The sequence below is a fragment of the Mangifera indica genome, chromosome 16 (genome assembly GCF_011075055.1).
Source record: "Mangifera indica cultivar Alphonso chromosome 16, CATAS_Mindica_2.1, whole genome shotgun sequence".
Taxonomy (NCBI): Eukaryota; Viridiplantae; Streptophyta; class Magnoliopsida; order Sapindales; family Anacardiaceae; genus Mangifera; species Mangifera indica.
In genome coordinates this window covers 6192960-6216840 of record NC_058152.1, presented here as the reverse complement: position 1 = coordinate 6216840, position 23881 = coordinate 6192960, and the positions used below count along the sequence as shown (strand labels likewise).

The window sequence follows — 23881 nt, the reverse complement described above, 5'->3', positions numbered from 1 at the left end:
TTGAAAATTTAAAAAAAAAAAAAACTTTCAAACTATACCAAACGAAACAGTACATACCCCTAATAATTTCTTAAACATGATAGGAGAAATTTCTATTTGCCTCTTGTAAGTTTTGAAAAATAATACTTACACACCATGTGCACTTTATATTATAATATTTTGAAAAAAAAAGTCATAAATATCAGTTGATTGTTAAAACTAATAATTGACTTCAACAAATAGATAGAAAATTGGTTTTTTCAAACATAAAGGATGTGAATATGTCATTTTATCAAACCTACTTACCAACTCTACTTACCAAAAAAAAATAAAAAAAATATAATAGACCAACTCTTAAATCTTGGTTGGAAATTTCTTTCACATATTTCAATCAAAATCTTTAATTAACATCTTCTTCCCAACTACTTTCATTGTGAAGAAAATATAATACTATAATTGGTTTAAGTCACTCTAATTAAGGTATGATCTAGTTAAATCACACTTTTTATAAATGTGATTCAACCAAAATTATATTTTTAAAGGTACAATTAAATAGTTAAAATCACAATTATGATAAAGTATAATCTTGTGCAATCAATTCTGACCATTTTTTATCAAAATTTTAGGAAATAGTTGAAATTCACTTTATACCTTTTTGTCTGTTAATTTTTTTTTTAAATAAAAACAAAGTTAAATTTTGGATGAGAGTTTGTAGTTTACAAATTCAGAGGGTGGGAATTGTGATTTTCCCAAACTTTTGGTGGAATAAAATTTACCCTTGGGTAGGTATGCCATCCGATGATGTTTGAGATACGAAATACCCATAATGCCATGCTTGTCTTATTGGAGAGAATGAATGCAGATAATAGAATTGAGACTACAGAAATGAAAAAATAATAATTTCTTTGTTTTTTCCAATTAAAAAAACTAGGAGTCAATCTCCCTTTATAAATGCTTGTTGACCATCTTATATATATATATATTGAGAATTGACATGTAAACGAATTTAAAAATAAAAATAATCATATTTATATTTCCATATAAAAAATTTCTTTTACAATGTTTCACCAATAAGAATTGATTGTCCTACGAAGACTAACAACCCATTTGCACACATTTGCTAGAAGTCACCTCAGCTGATTTTTACGACTTTGAAAAGTCGCCCCACCGCCCCACACGTGCAACTTCACCAACAAGGACTTAACTATAGCTTGGCCCACCGTATAAATCCCAATGTAATACAAAGAATGTATTTTTTTACTGATAATTTGATCAAAATGGCTTCTGTAGAAGCATAAACATGTCTTGTAATGGGGATAATTGCTCCATTTGATACTGCACTTGTGAACCAAATGGGTTATCCTGGAAGCTGTCCAAGTAATTGAATTCAAAATCATCAAATACATTTTCCAACTCATTCCATTTAGCTTCACTTTGCACCTCCTTGTCATAGGTGATCTCCGGCGACGACAATACGTGCTCCGAGCAACTCGACTCCGTATGTAATCGCGGTAACGAATCTGAAGTGTCCATGTGTAATAAGTCATTATTCATTGGTGATTGCTGTGGATACATTGTCAAATTTTGAGCCGAAAGTTTAATGTCAGGCTTTTGCTCCTCCATTTCTGGTAGTTCCATTGCTTTTCTATCAATAGGGTAATGCTTCTCTATCCTTCCCTTTTTGTTATATAATCGACATAAGACCCAGTCATCAAGCTGCAATTAATTAGTAGCAAAAAAACAATGTTAATCAACTAGTAATCAATATAATTAAATTCAAATTTGTTTTTTTTAAAGATATAATTAGATTAAGTACCCTTAAGTTGTTCTTATTGGAAGGAGATCTATCAACATTAGCTGGGCGATATTCATGCATGATCCAATTGGTTTTGATTCCTCTAGGAGCTTTTCCAGCATAAAAGACAAGTGCTTTTTTTATACCAACTGCTTTGGGCTTTCCAATGGGCTTATCCGCCCCTGTCGCCTTCCAATACCCATTTCCGGCCGCCCGGTTAGGCCTTGACCCGTTCGGATATTTTCTGTCTCTTGGAGAAAAAAAGTACCATTCTTTCTCACCATAAAGCGCCTTTGCTACACACACAAAACAAAATCCAACAAATTAATCAAATAAAAAATCAACCACCCATGATTTCTAAATTAAATGGTCCGCTCAACAATTGAAATTTTCTTAAAAATAAAATAGAAGAGAAACAAATACCAGGAAGCTCCCATGGACTGAACTTGTAGAGATCAATTTCAGCGATAATTGGCACAGCAATAGGCAAGCCGCTACATTTTCTACACAAATAGTGATAAACTAACTCCTCATCTGTTGGGTGGAATCTAAACCCTGGTGGTAAAACAAGCTCTGAAGATCCGTTCATCTTCCAAATCTTTATTTGTTTTCCTTTTGCTTTTTCTCTCTCTCTCTCTTTCTTTCTTTCGTTCTTTATTTCTTTCTCTCTTTCTTGCCCTCTGAAACTCTGGCCGATGAACCAAATTTCAGTTTGAAATGCGTGGTTTTATAGGAGGTGTTTCATTTAGTCACGTGTGGGTGGTGGGCCCTTAGAAAGAAATGGCGGAGCAGGCGAAGGTAAAAAGAATAGGAACAAGAACCTTCCCTTTTCTTTTTCACAGCAAAGCTGACCGCAGCCTTTGGACAGTGGCCACGTTTCTTCATTCTGATTAGTTACTCACACGCGTGGCCGTCCCGCTTTGCCTTCTTCTGTCACTGCTTCCGTCACAAACTTTGTCTGTTTCTGTTATTTAACTTTAAAGTCGGCTTAACGTCTTTTGTTGCCGCTGGCTGTCATCGTTTGGTCCTCGGTCAACAGTTGATCCTCTGCTTTTAGCTCCCCTCTGTGCTTTCTGTTGCTCCACTTGCATTCTGCCACCTCGCTTTTAATTATCTAATAGCGACATCACTGATAGGATAAGAAGTGACTTTCTCTCTTATTATATTTATATATACTTCAGGTCAAATTATTCAACCTACATCTTTATCCTTTGGCGTGCCTCTTTTTTTTTTTTTTTTTTAAATTCTCTTATTGGAAATATCACTAAATCTGTAAACTTTTCATTTATTCTTATTCCATAATGCACAAATAATTTTTTTTTTCTGACTACATCGCATTTTTTATGGAATGGTTGAAATTTTATATCACATTGAAAATATTAAAATTTCAATGATATTATATGAATAATTTTGTATACAAATAAAAATATATAATTATATGATTAAATATTATTTTATTTTTAATTTTTAACTATTTAATAATATAATAATATATTATTATTTATATATAAAATTTGAGTAACTAATGAGCATTTAAGGTGTGTTTAATTTCAACATAAGAAATTATTTTAGTATTTTATTAATGATATTATTTTGTTTAATTATTTTGATTTTAAAATAAAATTGTAATAGTTTATTATCAAACTGATATAACAAATAATATAGAAGATAATATAATTATTATATTTTTTAGAGTGCTAAAAATTTGGAAAGTATTTTTAACTGTATTACTATTTTACCCTAATTCAATAAATTTACTTTTAATAATATATTAAAATAAAATAATATCTTAATAATTTTTATTATTTTTAATTAAAAATAATAATTATTTATAATTTCATTTAACTAAATACATTATTAATTTATAATAATTAATTTTAATGATAATTTACCTTTATATAATCATTCAATTGTTTTGACTCTTCAAAAATTGAAAAGACAAAGAATTTGAAAAAAAAAAAAATGATGAAAAACTTTAGATTATAGATAAATACTAAACATGTCAAGAAAGTCAGTCAACTCACAATACGTTTAAGACTCCTAACTTTTTCCCACGGCTTGCAAGTGCAAAGTCCATAAAATTGTGAATCATATCAAACCACAAGTCATACCAAGGGCTTTGGGATATATCTGTAAATTCATCAAATAAAAATAATATAATAATTAAATAATATTTAAATTTATTAAAAAATATTGCAAAAATAAAATAGCGAGTCAATTCATAAAAATATGTAAACAACCTATTAAAGGCTCAAAAAGTTTTAAATTGTGTCATGAATCTGATCATTTTTATATGTTAAGCAAAATTGGTGGATGGATAGACATTAGCATGGCATCACGGTCATGACAAATTTGACCTAACAGAGCCGACTCTTCTGTCTAATTAAAAGGTAGAGGTTAGAAAGTGATATAAAATTGTAAAGGGGAACTGATGATTTCTTGGGCAACAAGAACGTATTGGAGAATGGGAGTGTTGAAAATACGTCATGTTCAAAAACGATGAGCGTATTTCAAATACGTCATCAATTGAGGTGCGACTAAATGCATCGTATCAACTCAGTTTGATATCTTTAAGATATTTTAGGTGGGCCATGATTGTTCCCTCTTTGACGTCATCCATGACCACTCCTTATTTCTTTATGCATTTTTTTAAATTAAAAATTCTCAACATATTTTGAATATTTTCTTTTCCCATTAACCACTTTTCCTTGACTACAGTTCATAGAAGGACCCATAAAAGATAATTAGTCAACGCATTGTTGGAATACTCTTTTTTTGTTGTTAAAATATTCATAGATTCAAAATGTTACGAATAGCAACGAAAGTATAATATTTTTAAAGTTCATGGTAACATTCATACATCAACAAACACGATTAGTTTATTAACATAATATTCGTATTTATCTTGAGGATATTTATAAAATCTAACTTATGTTTGAAGTTTTCTTCAATTTTGACAATGGATTATATGAAGATATCACTCTCCTACTTATATAAACATGACAAAGACAATTCATGCTAATAAAGACAACATTGGGCTAGACAGGATAAACTGTGGCATGACTTATTGAATCTAATGGTCATATCGAGCTCTAAGCTCACATAGTTGAGGGCATTTCGATTGGACTAACCCTACAAATATATAAGGGTCACGATTTGACTCTATGTTTATAAAGTCAAACCTTCAATAGGTCGACCTATATATATTAATCTAAAAAACTTTTTAAATAAATATTTAAATTTACTAATATAAATTTTCTTTTAAATCAATATAAATGAAAATTGTAAATTGCAAATCGATCCCTCAAATCAGATTTTGTTTATATTTTCAGATAATATTAAATCATTTTGTATTATTAATTATCTTATCTAGTTAAATAAAACTCTTTATTTTTTAGTAACACTGCAATATATTTGTTTTTTTTAACTACGTCTCTTTGATTTACCAGACACTTGTCAGAATAACTATTTTTCATACGTTTAACCACCAAAAAGACCCAAATAACTTGTGTAAGTAATAGTCTAATAATGTCTCTCACATTTTTCTATACCTACTATTGTCATTATTCCATTAATGTCTATTAATAACTTAATTTCTATTTTGTTTTTAAAATTTTGTTAATTATTTTTTTTTTTTAAATATGTTGATAATGAAAATACGTAATATATTCTAAAAGAAAAATGTGTGAAAACGATTAAAATGACTTCACTTTTGTAGAACTAATTGATTAGGAAATGGTACAATGTAAACACTACAATAGAAACTGTCTAACATAAACTTTACACGATCTCTCTTACAATGTTTACATTGCACCCATTACCAATCAATTGAGTCTACAAAAGTTAAGTTATCCTAATCAATTGCACATCTTTTTTCGTTTAGAGCAGATTAAGTTTTTTCATTATGATAATATTTTAAAGATTACTAATAATTATAAAAAACAAAAAAGAAATTATGTTATTAATAATCGTTAAGAGAACGGTGATAGTAACATGTATAGCAAAAATTACAAGTGACACTATTTGAAGGCCAAACATGCGAGTTAGTTGATTCTTCTTACTAGCGAAGCGTATGGAATATAGTTATTCTTACTCAAGTGTAAGGTAAGCCACAAAGATGTAGTTACAAAAAGTAAGTCTATTGTGGTAGCATCGATAAATTAAAGAATTTTCTTTAATTAGATACGACAATTAGTAATATAAAATGGGAAAATTAATTAAATTACCCAAACTTGAGGGGTCAAAACGCATTTGCCCAAACTTTTTAAATGTAAACAAAACTACCTTATTTCATTGTAAAGACGAAAATGCCCTTCATAATAAAAGAAGAAAACGATGAAACTTCTTTCCCAGCCACACAAAATTGCGTATTTGGGTGCATGAAATCATAGATGCTTTAACCAATTTTCTCAGGCAAATTTGGTGACGTTTTTGGCAACCAAAATTGATGAAAAGATTAGTAAAACAATTCTTATCATGTTTTTATGCATTTTACTATAAGATTTAGTTGATTGGATGCAATATTTGGGTGTTTAGACTTAGGGTTTCGAATAGAAATATTTGATGAAATTGCTTGATTTGTTGGTGTTTTGACTTAATTTTCTTAGGATATTTGTGTTAGATCAGGTGTAAAGTTGATTATTTACGAAATGGTATTTGAAAAATGAAGTTTGGAAGGTGAAATCTTACCACACAAAATCGACAATCACCATGCGACGTTTTTGTTCACCACATGAATTCGTATGATAACATTTCTTGGAGGCGAGGAGATTTTACGCATTTTTCAAACTTTTTGGACCACATGAATTCATGTGGTTAGGGCCAAAGTGTAAGTTTTTAAATACTGAATTGTGTGTAAGGCAAAAGTGTAAATTTTTAAAATAAGTTGACATATGAATTCATGTGGTTAACATGTAAATTACAATTTTTTAAAGTTTTCCCACCACACATAGGGCTAGACTCGAGTCGAGCCAACTCGAGCTCGAGCTCGGCTCGGCTCGGTTCGAGCCCGAAACGAGCCAGACTCTACTCGGCTCGATCAAGCTTGAACCGAGCTCGAGCTGGCTCAGATTGGCTCGGTAGATTTTTTTAAAAATTTTTTATACAAAACGACGTCGTTTTGATCCATATATATACAAAATGATATCGTTTTGATATGAAAAATGAGCCGAGCCGAGCCGAGCCAAAAATGAGCCAAACTCGAGTCGAGCCGAGTTCAACTCGAGTCGAGCTCGAGTCAAACTTGAGCCGCCCATAAATAAATCGAGCCGAGCTCGAGCTCGGTTCGGCTTGAATCCAACCCTAACCACACAAATTCATGTGGTGAGGGTTGGAAGCAGAATGAAAATTTTTAATTATATGTGTTTTGATATTTTTTATATGAGAGGGTAAATTGAAATTTTTTCATTTAAAGGTTTTTTGAAGTGTAGAATTCGAATTTAATGTCCGTTTTTCTAAATAAAATATTTGTGTTAAGGATTGACTCATTTTTAATATAAAATTGATATAATTGCAATTTAATTTTTTTACAGAGAGCCTTACAAAAAAGAAAATGGGATAATAGAAAGGGTGAAATGAGATTTTCTATCAAAAAACATTTTAAGGCTCAAGTTACTATATATGGGTATAGAGATGTGGGAGTCATGATTAAAAAAATATTGATAGAAAGGCAATTATAAATGTTTTGATGTATTTGTTTTGGGCACTTCCTTGACCTTAAGGTAAGCTGATTCAGTGGAGTGTTAGTACACTCCTTGATCTTAAAAGGGGTAAACAAGGCGAACTCGAGTGATGAGTTATGGTTTAGAATTAATGAGGTTGACATCAAGTTTAGCCTGTAAGAGTTTGCCATTATGACAGGCCTTTGATTCAATCGAATATTGGATATTGACATGTATACTTTGTTGAAAGCCACAGATCGAATCTAACATACATATTTCCACATGCATAAGTTAGTTACATATGTCGATCTAAATCATGTTTTCTAATAGAGGCCTTAGGGGGAGGACGACACTGATGCAGTAAAGTTGGCCCTATTTTATTATCTTCACATGAGATTATTAGGGAGTGATTTGAGAAAAACAATTCCCCAAAAGATATTACAACTAATTGATCATTTTAATAGTTTCAAAGCATGCCCATGGAGAGTACGGGTGTGACAGATGACATATTGATCTATTTATGACAATATCTCCCGAATTTGTATGAATTTCAACCTTGTAAAAAAGAAGGAGAATCTTATGAAACAATATAGTATCATGGGGTTCTCGTTAGCTTTCTAGGTAATTGTATCATTTTTAATTTAAAAAAATTATAATTAAAATAGAAACGATTTAATACTATTATAATTTTTTAGTGTAACAATTTAAGTTGAAATTACAGTTTTAGATATACAAGATATTGGACACACTAAATCAATAGGTGGATATCACATTAGTTTTAGGATTTGCACGTATGTTGGCACATGAAAGATATTCTGGGATGAGATGTTATCTTAACTATCTTTATCGAAGATACAGTAGGTAATAATTTGTTATTAATTAAAATATGAATAAGGTATAATAAAGTTTACTTAAACAAAATTTGTAGGATAATGTTAATTTCCTATTAGTTTTAACTTTGGTTGAGAAAGTCGTAGACTGGTTTGATGACATTGTTCGATAGATAGGAATGTTGGATAAATAGTCTTCTTCATCAACATCCTTCTCATTCTCATCAAGAGAAGCATTATCTACTCCTATACATATTGTTTCTTCGATTGTTACTTATATCGAGACTTTTGTTTAGCCCATTGTCATAGAGCCCACTCCTATTGACGCCCTTGTTATGACCCCTGCCATTGAGCGTGTATCACCAAAGCCTTTTTTTCACCCTTTGCCACCAAGTACACATAAGATGATCCCCATGCCACTGGACATGATTTCTCCATTCATTACTTTGATGTTGCATTGGCTCGATGGGCAATCTTATATTAGATCAGATGACTTGTATAGAGGATAAATGACTCGTCTGAAGGACACATGATCTCATCTACGCATAAATATTGTCATGCAGGTAAAAAAGTTAATGATATGCATGTTAATTAAATATGCAAACATGTAAACCCTACAATAATTGTATATGTTGTTACAATCTCATCATGATGATAATAATGGACCATCAAAGGGGGGTCTCACATTCAGATCTCCACCTACAGTCGAGGTAAGTATTAAACTATTAGAGTATCTTGGAGATGTTATTTTAGAAATACTTTGATTATCTATTAACTTGTGATTGTTGATATTGTTATAGTGTCAATTTTTTTATGAGGGACGATCCTATATTGACTTTTGATATTGGTGATGAGAGATCATCGTATGAGGTTTCCCTATTAACACCTTCTTTAATACTTTAGATAAGTATAACGTCGTTTGTCTATGTTATATCTAAATTCAACATTCTATTGTGATTCCCTATTAACTCATTAATGTCGACATTGTGACAGTGCCTTGGGGTTGATGAGACCATATCAAAGGGGGATCCCATATTGACATATGTTTCAATAGTAGAGATACGTACAATGTTGACTATATATATTGTAATCTTTGTTAAATATTTTGATTAACCAATATGAAATATTAATATTGTTATAGGATGTCAGTGATGATGGATCCCCCAATGAGGATTCTCTATAAACACGTTCTTTGATAGTTCAAGTAAATATAACATCGTCTGTATATGTTATATTTGAATTCAATATTGGATTTTTGATTCCTTATTAACTCATTAATGTTGACATTATGATAGTGCCCTAGGGTTAATAAGGCCACAATGAGGAGAGATACCATATTGACATCTATTTTGATAATAGAGGTACGTACACTGTTAATTGTATATATTGTAATATTTGTTAAACACTTTGATTAACCAATATAATCCCCTAACAGTAGGTGGCCTATCAGGGGAGTATGGTGTGTTCATGTTACGCTACATCGAGTGTTTGACACTTGGTCGACCTTCATCCTTTGAGGCTGAAGACTTGTTACACTTATGCACGTGCTTAACCACACAATTATTTTTTTAGGATACAGATTGACATTTATGTTATATGCATTTGTATATTTATATATGTTCATTCATTTATATATGTGTTAGTATGTCTATATGTTTATGTATATACTTATATGCGTTTGTTCTTTATATAATTACTATAAGCAATCAGTCAAGTCAACAAAAAAGACAAAAAATGGATATATGAAATCAACATTCACATATATAACAATTATAATCACAAATTTTATAGATACATTAACAAGTGCAATCGTAAGTTTTATAGATAAAATTAAAAGCACAAATCACAAACTTTATATATGAAGTAACAAGTACAATCACAAATTTTATATCTAAATGAACAAAAACAATCACAAATGTAGTTATTTCTAGTCTTTCTTTTTATTTATTGAACTTGATAGTATGGACTGAGGTATCAAAACAAGACTCTTACAATTCTATCTTGTAAGCCCAGATTTCTAACATCGATTACAAATTTATTATTTAATAACCTCACTTTGTGAAAGACGTTTGTTTTTATTTGCTGGATGTCCTGCATGATGATGACGGACAAATGGTGAATATATAACACGCTACTCCTCTACATGCAACCACTTTGATTGATCCTTTAATGGATTGACAGGCTCTGTGTAAATTGTAAAAGACAGTGTCACAAGTGGCGAGCTTCATATATCTTGCTACGACAATGGCATGCTTGCAAGGAATTTGTGATAGTTGAAATTTTTGGCATGTATATGTCTGCTCTGCAAGGTCAACCACACCATCGTATTAGCCACTACCCAAAACCTCATATCATAAAGATGTAATAAGACGCATCTCCAAGTTTGAAGACTTTCGCACACATTTGACAATTTTCTCTTTTGCACAAGATGTTATTAAGTTAGTGCAAACATCTACAAATTATTTAAATATAAACAAATATAGTAAGTAATTAAGTATAAGTACACATAAACATATTTATAACATGTTATATTATTGAACATGTACTTACTTGTATGATTTCTCCTTTCATAAAACCATCATTGTAATGTACCTTTAATGAACTTGGCAAACATAGTAATAGACAAACCTTGAGCATGTCTGACAAGTGTATTAAATGACTCGATGATATCGGTAATCATTATATTATACATATGGCCTGGGAAATATGCCTTGATGTACATTGCTACATTAGGGTGCATATGGGACAATGACTTCATTATCTCTTGAAATTCATACTTTGTATATTTCGTAGCTACTTTCCAATACATCCATGTGACTTTTGCATTTTTTTTGTACTTGGATCGTATGTTACAATGAAAGTAATGACAATAATAGTCATGATGCACACTTGGGAAGACTTCAGCCATTTTAGAGAAGATAATGACATATTAATATGAAATTATTGCTAAATGAGGTACCTTACCTAAACAATCTTTCAACTTTGTTAAAAACCAATATTATATGTCGTGATCTTCCCAATGACCAATGCCAAAAAACAATGGATATATTTGATTATTACCATCAAATGCAACAACGATAGATAATTGGCTCATATATCTACTTTTTAAGAAGATAACATCAATACAAATTACTGGACGAATATGTTATTCGAATGCATGGATACTACAACTCAATCCTATGTTAAAGTATTTAAATCGTTCCTGTTTGTTCATTAGTGTTTGTGTCACAGTCTCCAAATTACAACATACTAAATTGTAACTATACTCTGATAACAATATAAATGACTCTTCCAGTATGCCCTATTAATGATTGAAGTGTCTAATTTCTTGCTTGCTATGTGTGTGCATATGATATACCAATTTTATATTGGTCAACAATGTTCATAATGGTCTCCTTAGGTCAATAAACATGATCAACTAATGTAAATCTTGTCTTTAAAATTTGCCCTACCCCGTTTGCTTATAGTGAGGTAATATCTTATCTCTAGAACATGTGTGTTGGTAATCCAAACGATGTAGTTGAAATCGTCACTTTCTCTCACCTTATTTGCCGATGCACACCAATTACATTACTGATTATGAAATTTAACCTCTCATCCGATTGTGTCTAATTTGTGCACTTTAAACTAATATCTCTTCTCAAGAGCATCTCAAATTACTATATCAATGGCATGTTATTTACTTATAAATAACATACCAATTTTTGGATAATCATTATCCCTTTGCACTCCTCTACTTATGGATGCAAATATGGATAATTGGTTAGGAAATTTAGGTAACCTATGAAATACAACAATACAAACATTCCCACTATCAGAATTTGTTTGTGGGAAACTACTTATACCTTTAATATCATAATTAACATGTGTCTTCTTCTCGAACTCCAATTCCTCTACAGGAATATCATGCATAACTTTTCTATCAAATTCACTTGAATGTGAAATTTTTTTTTATTGCTACCTGTAATACCCTTAGGTATGTTATGTTACACTACCAACAAATTTTTCTGCTCTATACAATACATAACTTGAACATCATTTAAGTATGCGAGGTATTCTTTAGAAAATTTTTGTTTCATATTAATCTTGATATCTTGAACTCCTCCTAAACTAATCTCATAATTTTGTGGATAACTACTTGGTTCGTCACCTTGTAAACCCTCATCTACCTATTGAACCTCATAACTATGAACATTAAGTATAGTTGTTACAAAAACTGGAACACATTCTTTAAAGAGGTTAAAGAGACCATTAAGAATCTTTACATCTTCATCATTTGAAATTTCAATAGGGATGTTGTCGTCAAGATTTCTTGGTCTCATGTTTATCTGAATATTGTTTACCTTTCGATCTATGTTACACTTTTTGCTCACCATTTGAATTAATCCGTCAAATGTTGTATGATTTAAAATTTTAATTAATTTCCTATTATCTCCAACATATTTTATTACATTGTTACTGTTTTTTATCCATTCTCCTTATTTAATTGAAGTATATCTTGCTATTTAGATTAATCCTACAATGACATATAAAAGTGTACAAATATAATCAATATAAATAACATGTTCAAAAATACTATTTAAAGATTTGTGTTACATTATTTTATTAATAAATTTGAGTTCCATGATTTTATTTCTATTGCATGATTACACCTATTCCATAATTCTACTACATATTATGACCAAGGATTGAAAAACCAGACTAGACCAACCTATTGAATTGGATGAACCGTGAACCAACACTGTAGACGAATATTGTGAAAGACATAATTGCTTTAGGCTTAAAATTAGGTTAGACCGCAAGCGAACCACTAGTTCACACCTAAACCATGATCCAACCCAGTTTAGGCAGTTCTCGATTTAAGGTTTCATATAAAATAAAACATTTTATTTTTTTGCTGCTTCCTTGCTTTGCATGCAAAAGCAGAGTTGCTGCAAGTGACAACTTTCTCCAACTTCACAAATTCAAAGTGTTGTTGATTCATCTTTTGCCGTAAGATATGATGACACTGAGGGGTATTAATTTCAATCATAGGCTCACAAGACAATAGTATCCACAACTATATTTGTAACCATTCATTATGACTAACAACAACGAATTCTCGTTGTTGCTATGATAACGATTATACATCAGCGACAACGACAATAGGTTGGTCATTTGTAAGGCTTTGTAAACATTTTGTTTAAATTGTGAAGTTTGTTTAAAGTTCAAACTTTATTGAAACTTTGAAGCATATTGATCCTAGCATAGTGTTTTTTTTTATTTTTTTTTCTTTTGATAATTCAATCAAATGATGCACAACAAGTCAAGATTGTGATATTTTAAATTTTAACTTAACAAGTTTTGGTTTTTGGTGCTTGTCAATTTGTGTTATGACTTTTGGTGTTTAATAATAGGTTAATTTCTTATTGTTAATTTGTAATTTTATGTTACAAATTTGTTATTTTATTATGTATCTGTATTGGATGTCTGGACTGAATGTATTTTATTCATAATATGGTTGGTGTTATATTTTATTTAATGCATATATTAGATTTATGTTTTGTTTGGGTGTTCAATAATGCATATATTTGTTGAATTGGATTTGTTTAATACATATATTCTATTTTAATGCAAAGTTAGTGGTTATTACTTATTAGATTTATATTCAATAATGCATATACTTTGTTAATTGTGAAAAGTAAGCATAGTATAAAAATTTAGTATGTAAAACATATGTAATTAGACTTTTATTTTTTATTTTTACATAAAACTAGAATTCTGGTTGAATCGACCAGTCCAAATGGTCTGATTGCTCCGATTGAAACTAGTACTTAAAATGATTTTTGTCCCAATCCGATTCTGAAAACCTTGATTGTGACTATTAATATACTTTGAATAATTTGATACTAATTTTTGAAAAAATCACTTTACCCTTATATCATCAAATATTATTTTACCCCCGAATATTATTTAATATCTCTAACACCCTTCATTGTAAAATATTATTTTATCCTCAAATATCATCTAATATATCTAGCACCTTCTATTGTAAAATATCATTTTACCCCTTACCATTATAATCACAAAATACCCTTATAATTTTTTATCATTTTAATTTTTATACACAATTCTAAGTTATTATATAAGATACCATATATAATTGCATTATCAATAAAAGTAAAAACGATTGAAGTTATTGTATATATAAATACCTTAATATCATGAACTTTTTCTTCTCGCTCGAAATCACGATCACAAATTTTTTTCTCTCTCTTGAAATCTCTTTTAGATAATGAGTAAAATTGTATATGTTAATGGATAAAAGAAGAAATACGATTTATATAGAATAAATGAAGGATAATTTTGATATTTTTTTTATATTTAGGGTATTTTCGTTAACTCCTTTAAAATCTGGGTATTTTCGTTTAAGCTATAAAATTATGGGTACATTTGTTTATAACCCATGAAATATGGTAATTTAATTAATTTCCTTATAAAATGATTTTCACCATTTGAAAATATAAACAAAATGTGATTTGGAGAATTGACTTGCAATTTACGATCTTCGACTACATTAATTTGGAAGGAAATTTATGTTAGTAAATTTAAATATTTATTTAATTTTTTTAAACCAAAGACCAAAACAATTAATACTAAAATTGAATGAATAGAATATAGAAAGAAATTGTGAAATATTAAAATTGAATAACGAAAATATTGAATGTAAAAGAGATTGAAAGAAGAAAACGTATAGAGAGAATGAGAAATTAGGTTGGATGTGTGTGGTTTAGAGAGTAGAGAAATGTGGGTTTATATTAAAAAAATCAAATCTCAATGTCTATTAGCCTGGCTAGTGGTCGTTGAGGTTTGGGGCTTGGGGCCTGGTTGCAACCTTAAAAAAACTTATAAAAGTTTTTTTTTTTTTTAAAATTCAAAGTGAACAGTTGCTCCCTAATCTGGTCAACCATTGGCCTGATGCCCAAGCTCAAGGCTAGCCTTGAAGGCCCATGGTTTGCCCATGACTTGTTACAGTGTGGGTCAGGACATTTTTCATGCTTCTCTATGGCCCAATTCAACCCATTTGACATGTCTACACATGAGGCAATAATGATCCAACTAGTGATGGATAACACAATGGGTATGCTAAAGCTTTATCTTTTTGTGGTGATATGTGTTTGAGAGTGAAAGAGATATGTCAAAAGTCAATACAATTTGCAATAACGTTGATAAACAAATCTGAAAAATGATACAATTGGGACAATTGTATGATATGTTATTCATGCAATGTCATATCAATCAATCTTAATTCTATGATTAATGCATGAGGACAAGGACAACTAGAGATAAGGAGCGATCATTTTTATGATTAGAATGTTCGTTCTGTAAGTGTTTGCAACCTACTACACAACAGAATGGAAATTTAAATTTTAAAACAAAGGATCGCAAACACTTTCTATGATCTCATTCGTATACACATTAATTCACAAACATGACAACTCAATCATAAGGTTTTAATTCTTATAACACAGTCGAGCTCTCAATCTAGTAGTTATCCGAACACATATACTTCATTCTTTTTTTGGTAAGTAACATCTATTTAATTCCTATAACATTGTCTACCACCTTTTTGTCCCCTAGTCGTTGTAGAACTTTAGTGTGGAGGAGTATGGTCTCGTTAGAATAACAAAAGAGGTGTTTTTTTCTAAAAAATATTCAAGACGAATTTAAAGAAAAAGAACAATCAAATATAGGTATTGAGGTTTCTAACTATTAGGTATTGAGGTTTCTAACTATTTTTATTACACGTATAATTACTAATGATCCAAGGGCACGTATTTTTAGTACAAAATATTGTATTATTTCATTGCCATTTTTTATATTTATGTGTGAAAACCCTACATTATTCCACTTATGTCTGCAAACCCTAAGATTTTCTTTTATGGTTAGATGCAATATTCTACAAACAAATTCCAAAAAAATTGGCTGGTAGCTCTCAAAAATAAACAAATTCAAGGTTTAGCCAAATAATTATGGGTAATTTTTAAAAGTAATAAAAATAATCTTTTTCATGCAATTTCTTGATTATAAAAAAATATACTTTAAAATGTAAATTATCCCCTTTTTTTAAGTTGGTGTAACTTTCATCTAAGTTTAGTGTGAAATCGCAATATAATATCATTTAACCACATTATCTGTGTATCAAATCATATATAAAAAATATATATATATAATTTTCAATTGACAATTAAAGATAAAAAATGTGTATATATATAATTTTCATCTAAGTTTAGTGTGTATTTATAATTTTCAATTAAAGATAAAATAACATCTAATCATATGATAATACATTATCTGTGTATCTAAATTATGTACAAAAAATATGTATATATAACATTTTTCATATGGTAAACTTTGATTCCCAAGCCAAAAATTGACAATTTATACTTTAAATTTGTTCAAATCCACTTAATCTATTTAAAACATACTTCAAACTTTATTAGCCCCAAACAAAGTCACAACTTAATCACTAATAACCACAAAAAACTATAACTTTCATCTTGAAACTCAAAATACTAACTTAAATATAAATATAAAATAATCAACATTAACACATATATTTTATTATAAGTATATAAAATGATTGCAATAGGATGTGAAAGCTAATATTTTTCCACATTCATTCATTGAAATGTGATTTAAAACTCCCAAAACAAGTTCAACAACCGCAAAAGGGGTAACATGGTGACTGTTAAAAGATATTATAATATATTCAAATATATATTTTCCTAGCCTAGAATATATATATATATATATATAAAATATATGATTTCTTAGGTTAGCAAATATTCTAAATATATGTTTTTCCTTTTAATAGTATTGTATATTGATTATATTTATTTATATTTTCTTATATATGATCTATGATAAATATAAATTCATATATTATTCGGATAGTTGAATATATCAAAAATATAAGTTATTCATATTTTGTTATAGTATTAGAGCTGAAATCCCCTGTTGGTATTTATTAAAATGACACATTCACGTCTTCACCTATATGAAAAGTAGAATGATGAGTTTGACTCACTCACGTTTCTACCTATGTGAAAAATGCAAAAATAAGTTTATTAGTTTGATACACTCACGCTATCATTTCCATGAAAGGATGAGTTTTCGTCATCTTGTTATTGACACTCTCACCTCTTGACTTATATTCCAAATTCAAATATATTTTTTTTATGTTATAATATATCCTAAATATATGATTTTTAAGATTAGTAAATCTTCTAAATATTTATTTTCCCTTTTTATATTATTATATATTGAATATATTAATATATATTTTTTTATATAAAATCTGTATATGGTACAAAAAAAAAAAAAGCTGAAATTTGAAAATATCATAAAATGGACTGAAAAATTGATTTAAATATAAAGGCATTTTTGTTGATATTCAATCCATTACTTATATTGGTTTAATTTTTACTGACTAATTTTGCATACTCATTTTAATTAATAGTGATCTACCTTGGGCTAAAGTATGGTTATTAATATTATATGATATATATAATATAGATAAAAAATTATATATATTATAAAGTGTATTGAATTAATATGATACAGTGTATGTATCATAGATATAATATATATTATCGATATAGATAAATACATATTTAAAAAAAAATAAAGATATAGTAAAGATATATATAATAAAATTTAAAATTTTATAGATATTTTTTAAAATAATAATATATTAATTAAAAAATTTTATTTTATTATTATATTTTTTAAAATACAAATTTTAAATATAATATTATATATAATATATGGTACAAAAAATTTGGATTTAGATTTACAAAATAAGACATGAGTCGATTAGTACGGGTTAAAGTACCCATGTGCACAAGGTCATCTCACAATTAACAAATTTTATAGGGACTAAAAATATACAAAACCAAACTTCGGTTAAATAAAATTTTCTTCCCAAGACGCTGGACGAAAGAGCAGCAAAAGACTCTAGAGGGAGAAAACGTGAGAATTTCTTCTCTCAGAAATTAAAAAAAAAATTTACCGAAGTAGTTCCAATCTGAGAGAAGAAATTTATTGTTCTCTTCTTCGGTTTGTTTGTCAGAAATTAAGGGAGAAGACGCTGATAAGGTTCAAGAGCTTCCCAAAGAGCTAGTGGCACCTGCACTTCGTATCGCACAATTTAGTAAGAACTTGTTCCCCTCTGTGATATAGTTGCTCTACTATTTTCTTATATCCTTCTTGGTTGTATTTTATAGTCATTTATTAACTAAGCTGCTGTCTTTGTTAAACATCTATTAACAAATTTGCAGTTTCCATTTACCTTTGAATATATTGATGTTGCTAATTAAATTACGAACGCAAAAAATCTGTATAATGTTTTCAAATGATTAACATGATGTTTTGGAAGTCCTTACAATACCTTGGTGTCGCTTGTGATATGATAATTTACTACAAGTTTTTGACTACCAAGGTTGTAGGTTTTGAAAGATGTCCCTGCTGTAGAATTCAGTGACCAAGGTTATAGTTCAGGGATTCTTGGAAAATGGGTTTGTGTGAAGGAGCTATCTCTGTTTAATATAATGGGGTTACTATGGTGGTGCATAAAATTAACTACCCATCTGGCGGAAGGCCTTTCAAACACCTGATTGTGGTGCCATGTCCCATGGATGTGTCATATTTTTTTTATAAATTTTCTTGTTTCAGTAGTTTACATCTTATGTTAATGTCAATTCACAAGCCATAGCATAGCACAGTTATGGGTTGATGTTAATATGTTTAAATCACATAGGAATTGATTTGAGCTGGGATGTTTTGATGTTTAGTGCTGTTATGGGCATCTGGTATGTTGTGTTGGGTGTGACTAATATTTTGGGATTGGACTAGGTTGGATTAGATTGGATTAATTATAATACTATGTGTTTGGTATAGCTATTGTATTTGACAAAATTATTTATATAATTATATGGTCATACTTTACTACATATCTAATTTGAAAAAAATAAATGATTACTTAAAATTAATTTAATTATAATCTTAATTCTTTTTTATTTATGATAAATATGCTTATTATAAAATTATTGAGTGAAAATATTTATAATAATTTTTTAATATAATTGGATAAGAAATAATGACTAAAATGCAAGTGATTAATGTTAATTGGATGAAATTATAGTCAAGTTTGGTAGCATTAGTATTAAGTGTGATGGATCTGAGAATAGGTAGTTTAGTACCGCGTGTGAGGGACTCAATTTAAAAGTAGTCAAATGCTGAAGTAGTTCCCTAATATCCCAAGCTTGCCTAAGCTGATTTAATTCACTCTGATGCTTTAGTTCAGCACAACATCGACAAGCAAAAAGAAATTGATAATGAGAATCACATCTAAGGTTCTAAGCATACACATCAAAGAAAATAAGACAATCACGACCAGACAAAGATTATAAGTTAGTAGTTTTTTTTTTGAATTTTTACTTTAAAAGCTAACAAGACTAAACATAAAGAGTGATGTGCACTCCAATAGCGTAGTTAAGCTAATTTTTTAAAATATCTTCCCTTGACTTCATAAACTGAATAAGGCTTAAGCGGAATTAGAGTAGTGAGTCTAACATTAGTTGATTGTTAAGTTTTTCCTTTCTTGAATCCAGCGGCTTATTCATCTTATCCAGCATCGACAACAAACAGCTGATACAAGGCCATGAGCTTTTTGCTATTTTTAAGAACTAGCTCTTATGAAATTACTCCAGAAACAATGTACTTAGTCATATGTATATCAAAAATTGTGCCTTAACTCTAACAAATTAATGTGTGTTTAGCTAACACAATAGGATAAGAACATTTTTCTTTATGTTTTGTCATGCTCTTTTTTTATTCATATGCAAATCTATTTCCTGGTCAGTACATCAGCAGTTAATGACTGGTACGTTTTAAATGATGAACCTTCCACCTGTTCAATCCATCAAAATTAACTTTATTGTGACATGGAAGGTAGTTCTTGAATGACCCTAACGATCATCTTGTTTTTGTGTCAATCTAAAAACAGGTTTTGTATTGGCCAATTTATTATATATTCTTGAAATAACAATTATAGATCTGTGTAAAATGTATGGAATCAACTTAACATTCTCTTGGCAATGTTGGCATAGTTAATACGTTAAGGAAAACTATTCTATATTTATCATTTGAGAATTTGAATTTCTTGAGCATGCAAAACAGAGAGAAGTTACTAAAAATTGGTTTGATGTATTTTTTTTAATTACTTTAAGACTTTTAAATACATTGAAGTTGAATTTTTTTGTAGCTATACTGTGCTATGAAATAACCTTTTTTATTTATATTTTTATTTTTCAGGTATGCTTCCCTTGAGGGATCTTGCTGATAAAATTGCTACAAAGTTGCAGGAATGCTTGTTTGTTTGTGCTGAAATATATGGAAGAAAGGATAATGATCCACATCTATGCAAAATACTGAAAGTTGTGAACGCAAATGCAAACAGAAGTCAGTATGAAGTAGCATGGCTTGACAAAAATAAGAAATCAATGGCAAGTGACTTACTAGATGGAGAAAATATAGCATGGAAGAAGCCACCTTTTAGTAGAAAAATTTTGAAGTCTTTTATTAGGGAATCTACATACGGAAGTATCCCATGGTTGCTTCATAATAAATTGGCACAAAAACATGATATTTTGAACCGGAATTATCTTCTGATATGGCGACCATTAAGCGGGGTTATTATGGCGGGGTTATTATGGCCTAATAGATGTTAATAGTAAGTTGATAATCTTACAAGAATTGGTTAATCAAGTGCTTGAAACAGATCTTATTAGGGAGAAGTTGGATGAACATATTGAACAATGGCGGGCACTTGGATCCACGTGAAGGGAAGAAGCATTGGAAGCAGCTAGAAAATTGAGGGAAGTTAAGGAACAGTTGAAAGCCCAGTCTACTGCCAATGAAGTGCCAAATGGGCATAGTTCGACAAGCACAAAATGCACACTTCTTTTGTGTTCAAATGATGATAATGTTAGGCAAAATGGAGAAATAACTGAGAAGAAAGTGGTGGACAACATTTCCTCTGAGTTGAAGAATTCATTGTAAGAAAGGTTTGACTAACTTTATGTAGAATGGTGCTACATCCCCTCACCAATTTTCTGCATCATATCATTCTTTTTAAGTACAATTTTATTCTCAAATGAAATGACAGACACAAATTCAGTTCTAAATACTCCCACACGATTCTATTTAAAATATCTCGCCCCTACCTAACATTTCCCCCTGAAGTTTCTATTCTAAAACTTAGTTTGTAACACATTTCATGTTCTTTTAAAACATGTGGACTAGTTTTTAAGTCAAGGAGATAGATCAACATGAAGTAAATTGTTAGAAGTGAGTTATAAGTTTGCTTTCATCATATCATTTGGAATAGGAATATGTAAAAGATGTTCAGTTAAACTATTAAGTAATGTCCCAACATCCATTGTATATCTTTTAGTTGACTCTGATAATTACTTGGGGTAGTTCAGACGTAGTAAATCTTCTGTTTATTTGTTCTTTATGCATGGATTGCTCAAATGCACACGATAGTCTAATAGCCTTTGCAAGACCTTAGACTGGGAGATAAATAATTTTTTTTATTGTTGTGGACACCTGGTCTTCTATTTCTTTTGAACAGTAATACATCCCCATTTTTCCCATTAGAAAAATAAATAAATAAAACCAGGTCCAAAAATCTTTTTTCGTTTCTTTGTCTTTTTTTTTTTAAATCCAACCTCACATCTTGAGCTAATTTTGTAATTCATTTCTAGTTTACTTGAAAGTTATGTGATATTTTGGGCAGGAGCTTAAAAGTTGCATCTTTATGAGAGTTAGTTGCTGGGGGATAGTAGCACCAATCTTTTTTGTATTAGACAAATATATTTGACATGAAGCTAGACTTGAAAACTTGGTATAATTTTGTTACAGTGAGAGTAAGCCCTTGGAAGTTGCTTCAAAGAAGATGTCAAAGAGGCAGAATATAAATGTGAAAATACCAAAAGAAAATGCAAAAAAAATATCTGGGAAAGAGGCACTGAAACGATTGAGGGACAACAGAAGGAACCAACAGAAATAAGGAGTAAAGAAGAGAGGGTTATAATATCTCTGATATGCAATCTTTTAGTTGTTGTTTGTGGGGGGCTTTGTTCATCTTGAAGGTTATGTTTCCTGTCATCATAAGTTTACTTAGTCTGAAGGTAAAATTATTGAAATTGGTTTCCATGGAGTGCAAAATGCACATGTAACTAACTTTAAAGCCATAATAACTAGGAGAATGTTTTGTTTCTATCATCAGTTGCTAACATCTGAGCATATGCTCGTATCTGATACTAACTGAAACATAACTAGGAGAATGTTTTTGAAGAGAATACTGGACTGCCTGGTTTTTGTATATTTCAAGTTTAAATAAATGTCCAGACTTATTCCACCAATTTTCCCCTTACCTTATTCTTTCTCAATTATTTTATGTGGCTTGTAGAGAAGCATTGCTTTTAGTTTGACATATTATAGGATTTAAACCTCTTCCCTTTAAGGAATATTTATATAAATGTGTAAATAAAACTTCATATACAACTTATAAATATTGACTTTTACTTGTGGATTTTAAATGTATGTGTCCTATATATGTAATAAAGATTTGTTTGTTACATTATTCTTGATTTATATTACAGGAATTCAGTATTGAATGGGTATGATGCAAATAAGTACTTTACGGTGTCTTCCATTAAAATAGATTGGGTGAGCAGATTTTGTTAATTAGGTTAAGTCAATATTCCATCTAAAGGTTGAAAATAAATATTAATTAATTGTGATTGATAAATAGAAGCGTTGGTAGACTGTGCCAGGCTAGTTTTGACGCTGCCGATTATGCTTAGGGGTTGGGCCAAGCCTAAGGCCCACAAGGTTGCTGGCCTTTTGGCCCGACCAACCCACCAAATATATAAGGCCCACGGTCTTGTGCATATAGGGTTGAGTCTGCTCGTTTACACAATTTTTTTAATAATTAATTTAAATAAAAATCATTTTTTAATTATTAAAACCGAAGACAGTACCTCAAACATTTTATTAATAATCTCTCATGGCGAAAGAATATTGTGGTTACATAATGAAAAATATTATAACATATAATTAAATTAATTTCATATTATACAATTACAAATATAAATATGATATATATATCATCTATTTTTTCGTCCTTAATGTCTAGATTTTAAAATTTTTCAAAAATATCTTATGCAATCTGATTTTGTAATTTGAAATCAGCTTTGCCCAATCCATCATATACATGATCGCTTCGGTCATGTTTAGGTGTAAATTGGATCGCCTATCATCCAACATGTATCCATTTATATTAAAAGCAGATTTTGATGCTACAGTCGACATCGGAAGGGGTTAGTAGATCTCAGGCCATGGGGGCACGTATATGAAAAGTTTTTGCCTTTTCTTTCCACTAAGCCAAAATACCTAGTTTCTCAACTCCAAATTGTTGAACAATTTTTGGATAATGGTCAATATTGATATAATTATAAAACTTACTATAATTTGTACTCTTAACTTGCGGTTAGCTTACCTTTGCA

The 23881-nt window shown here is 29.8% G+C and overlaps 1 protein-coding gene and 1 long non-coding RNA gene across 2 annotated transcripts; one reads left to right on the top strand and one right to left on the bottom strand.

The window, feature by feature from the left end:
- Positions 1-984: 984 nt before the first annotated feature.
- LOC123198638 (NAC domain-containing protein 2-like) lies at positions 985-2492 on the bottom strand. Its single transcript, XM_044613368.1, has 3 exons — positions 2198-2492; positions 1796-2070; positions 985-1695 (listed from the first exon to the last, which is right to left on the bottom strand). Exons 1-3 carry the CDS (start codon positions 2361-2363, stop codon positions 1252-1254), a joined length of 885 nt encoding a protein of 294 aa, XP_044469303.1. The 5' UTR covers positions 2364-2492; the 3' UTR covers positions 985-1251.
- An 18515-nt stretch (positions 2493-21007) lies between these two features.
- Positions 21008-22735, top strand: LOC123198763. The gene is made up of 2 exons (XR_006498127.1): positions 21008-21364; positions 22233-22735. It is a non-coding gene; the product is annotated as an uncharacterized LOC123198763 (long non-coding RNA).
- Positions 22736-23881: the final 1146 nt, after the last annotated feature.